This window comes from Atta colombica, unplaced genomic scaffold (genome assembly GCF_001594045.1).
Source record: "Atta colombica isolate Treedump-2 unplaced genomic scaffold, Acol1.0 scaffold153, whole genome shotgun sequence".
In the NCBI taxonomy this organism is placed as follows: Eukaryota; Metazoa; Arthropoda; class Insecta; order Hymenoptera; family Formicidae; genus Atta; species Atta colombica.
This window is the reverse complement of record NW_017259243.1, coordinates 1,764,168-1,767,866: the sequence shown is the minus strand read 5'-3', so window position 1 is coordinate 1,767,866 and position 3,699 is coordinate 1,764,168. Positions and strand designations below refer to the sequence as shown.

The 3,699-nt window shown below is 23.8% G+C and overlaps 1 protein-coding gene across 1 annotated transcript in view; it reads right to left on the bottom strand.

Moving 5' to 3' along the window:
* Nucleotides 1–2,045: 2,045 nt before the first annotated feature.
* Nucleotides 2,046–3,699, bottom strand: part of LOC108685444 (lysozyme 2-like) — a 4,460-nt gene continuing 2,806 nt past the window's right edge. Inside the window, exons 2-4 of the mRNA XM_018190227.1 lie at nt 3,107–3,274; nt 2,303–2,376; nt 2,046–2,230 (exon numbers count right to left, since the gene is read on the bottom strand). Of these exons, the coding sequence (XP_018045716.1) occupies nt 2,090–2,230; nt 2,303–2,376; nt 3,107–3,274 (383 nt within the window). The 3' untranslated portion in view covers nt 2,046–2,089. The remainder of the gene's footprint in view (nt 2,231–2,302; nt 2,377–3,106; nt 3,275–3,699) is intronic.

The following is a 3,699-nucleotide window of genomic DNA, read 5'->3' as shown; positions in this document are numbered from 1 at the left end:
TAATGAAAAAATAATATAGAAATATGAACAAATAAAGAAATAAGGAAAAACCATTTAGATTTCCGAAGAATTTTATTTTATTTTTAAAGAAAAAAAGATTAAAATTTTGAAGTATTGGAAATAGTTTAGCCTAATATATGCCCGATAAAAATTTGTAATAAATTTGTAATTTGTTAAGCTACAGATTATATTCATTCAAAATTTTTACGTTAAGAAATATGTATTCATTTATTTATTCAAAATTGCGAATTTTTAAAAAATATTTATTTATGAATATATATTTAGTTATCACAATACTTGTAATTATATCTGATATAAGCTTACAAAATAATCGCTTACTAAAAATTATTAAACATATTCTTAGTAACACATATATTTCTTTTTATAGATAAGTTTTAGATAATCTAGAATTATTTTTAGCATTTCATAGCTCATTTTGATTCGAGTTTAGATTTTGTGTGTGTGTGTATGTGTGTGTGTGTGTGTGTGTGTTGTGTGTTAAATATATATTATAGCGTTTTTGATTACCCTAAAATAAACGCATTCTCAAAATGTTATAATTTAAATGTAGAAATTCATAATTCTTAACAGTAAAAGGATTTCTCTTTAGAACGTCTTTTTAGGATGTTTCTTTGTAATCCAGGGACTTCCTGAGAATATTCTATGGATTACCAAATGAGCACTTCATTTCCTATACATCATTCATTCACAGAACATCCGTTCTAAAAGACCTCCGTAATCTTTGAGACAGTTCTATTACTTAATTCCCACAGAGATTTCTCCAAAAGATGTTCTAAAAACATTCTAAAGTCTATTGCAGGATGTATCCTCTGCTCGGACAAAGTGTGCTAAATTTGCAAAATTAAAATATTTTATAAAATATTTATGTATATGTATTATTATATTCATTAACTTCGTTAGGACAAAAAAATACAATTATATCTCATACTAAGTACATGCGAGAACCCAATCAAACAATAATTATAATATATCTGAGCTTATATAAATTTGATAGCGATATAGAGATGTTGACTAAATTTTAAATGTGAGAAATGACACATCATATAGACACTAGTTTTTATAAGAATAAATAATATTAGAAAAATCCAAAATCAAATCTCAAGGATTGTAGACGGATATCTTTATAATATAGAATTTCGAATTAGAATGTTATGGAATGTTGAATGTTAAATCAATTAAAGTAAAAAAAGAAATTGATTCTAAAACAATGCCTTTTATTCGTGACAAATTTGCTATTTTGTTGAAGAAATAAAAGAAGTGTATACAAGAGAGTTTGAAAACTCAAATTTTGTAAGTTTGAGAAGAATTTTAATGAAAATCGGGATCAATAAAAATTCCATATATTAAATTTTTAAAGCTTTTATTGTAAATTTTTTTGTTATTTCTATATTAGCATAAATTTATTGTTATGTGTTACCATACACAATCATACAACATAAATATGTAAGTTAAAATTATGTAAATTAAAATTAATACAAGTGACGGATTAAAGAGCGTTTAAGAGACATCGTACAGACATAAACATGTTTTCTATAAAAAATATTTATTACATATCAAATAGATTGCATTCTACTAGATAAAATTTTATTACATTCGGATAACAATTGACGAAAATCTTCTTCATTGCCGTTATGCTAATACTTGCTTGTAATACTTGCGTGCATATATATCTTGAATACAATCTTTTTCTTAATATTTGTTTGTTATTATTCAATTTTGCTTGTTCATTGAAGATGATATAATCGAAATGTACTATTATAATCGAAATGACTATTATCTATTTATATTTATGAAATTTGAATTATATTAATACGATTAACCAACTTGACTCATCAGCGCTCTTTTTATTTTTTTATTTCTAATATATAAAATTATGTATAAAATTAAATAGTAAAAACATAGACGAAGGCATCTTTGCTAATAATGATGAATTATTTTATAAAATTTTTACAGTAAAGATATAAAAAAAATAGGTCTATACTGCAGATATATTTATATTATAATAATTAATTAATGGACGATTATTAAGTGATAACATAATATATGTATTGATAATTAACATAATATATTATTGATTTTGAAAGGTTTGTAAACATAATTTGAATCTATTCTCATATTTGCTATTAAGCGCACCGGTGCAACCATTTGCGCCAAGTCGATGAATACGCAGATAATCTTCACAATCAATCACTCCATTTCCGGTACAGTCCTATTTTATTAACATATATTAAATATTATAAAGTGTAAATCAAAATCTTCATATGAGAATCGAATTACTTACGTGACCGAATTTGGTCATGTAATTTTGTACTGCGGCAGCAGCACAGTAAGGATCGTTGACGCATCTGGCATAAGCTGATATAAAAAAGAAATCATAATTATGCATTATAGTATGTTATTATTACAGAATTGTTATACTTATATTAATCAGATTATAAAATTTATATTCATTATATAATCACTAAAGTAAAAAATATAGATATACAATTTACACGATTCTATTAACATTGGTTGACTGTTAATAGAATCATTTTTATAAAAATGTACATATCAATATTATAAAAAGAAACAAAAAATCAATCAAATTACAGTTAAAATTAATTAAAAGTCAATTCTAATTAAATTTTAATTAAATTTGACATATAGAATTTCACGTAATATATGATCGCTATTTCATTTATTTCTCTGATAAAAAAATTGGAAAGAGAGAAAAAAAATTTTTAATTATGTAATAAATGAAGAACAATATTATGCAATTAAGTTTGAAATATTCTGAAATATTTTGATAGAAATGGCATTGTATTTCATTTTTTTTTTAATATAAATAAACTAAATAAATATACATATTCAAAATGAAGTAAATTATTTTAGATACTTATTAAATATTTTTGGATTTTTTTCGTTTCTATAATTAATTAATTCTTGAATACGCGCATTTTATACAGATTTTGTAGAGAACGTGTGTCTGTGTTCTATCAGGAAAGTTTAAAAGGAGCATGACTAAAGAATGAATGAAGAAGAAAGAAAAATTATTCCTATGTGCTTCGATTATCTAAAATACTTTATTTAAAAGAAAGTAACCCACCATTGTCGCTAAGTGGCTCGCTGTTTAGAGTTGGTTTACCAGCGTCAAACCAGTAACCCCATGTTATGGCAAAGGGTCCACATACAGTTTCGGAACATCCGATAGTGGTATTACATCCTGAACTAACTTCGCATATGCAGCCTAAACAGACTTGCGATACAATTTGAGCTGTAATGAAAAATAGAAATGTAAACATTATTAACAGCAAAAAGTTTTATTATGTTTTAATTATTTTATTATAAGCAAAGTAATTTATCAAAAGTAGAGTCGATGAACCAGAAATGTATTATCTAGATATCTATAGTAGATCTAGATAGTATATTTATATTCATTAACTATAGCTTTTTATTCTTCTCAAACAAGAAATATATATTAATTTAAATAAAATATCGAAAATATTTATAAATCTGACAAAATAATTTTGATTAAAAAATACTGAATTTTTGAAGTCATGTAAAGTTTATTACAATCATATTTTATATCTTCAAGTTTATAGAAGAATTAATATTAAAAGTTTTCAATATATTTCTCAATTATAAAATCTATCGAGAAATTTCTTAAAGCCCTTATAGAAATTTGATTTAATATTGATC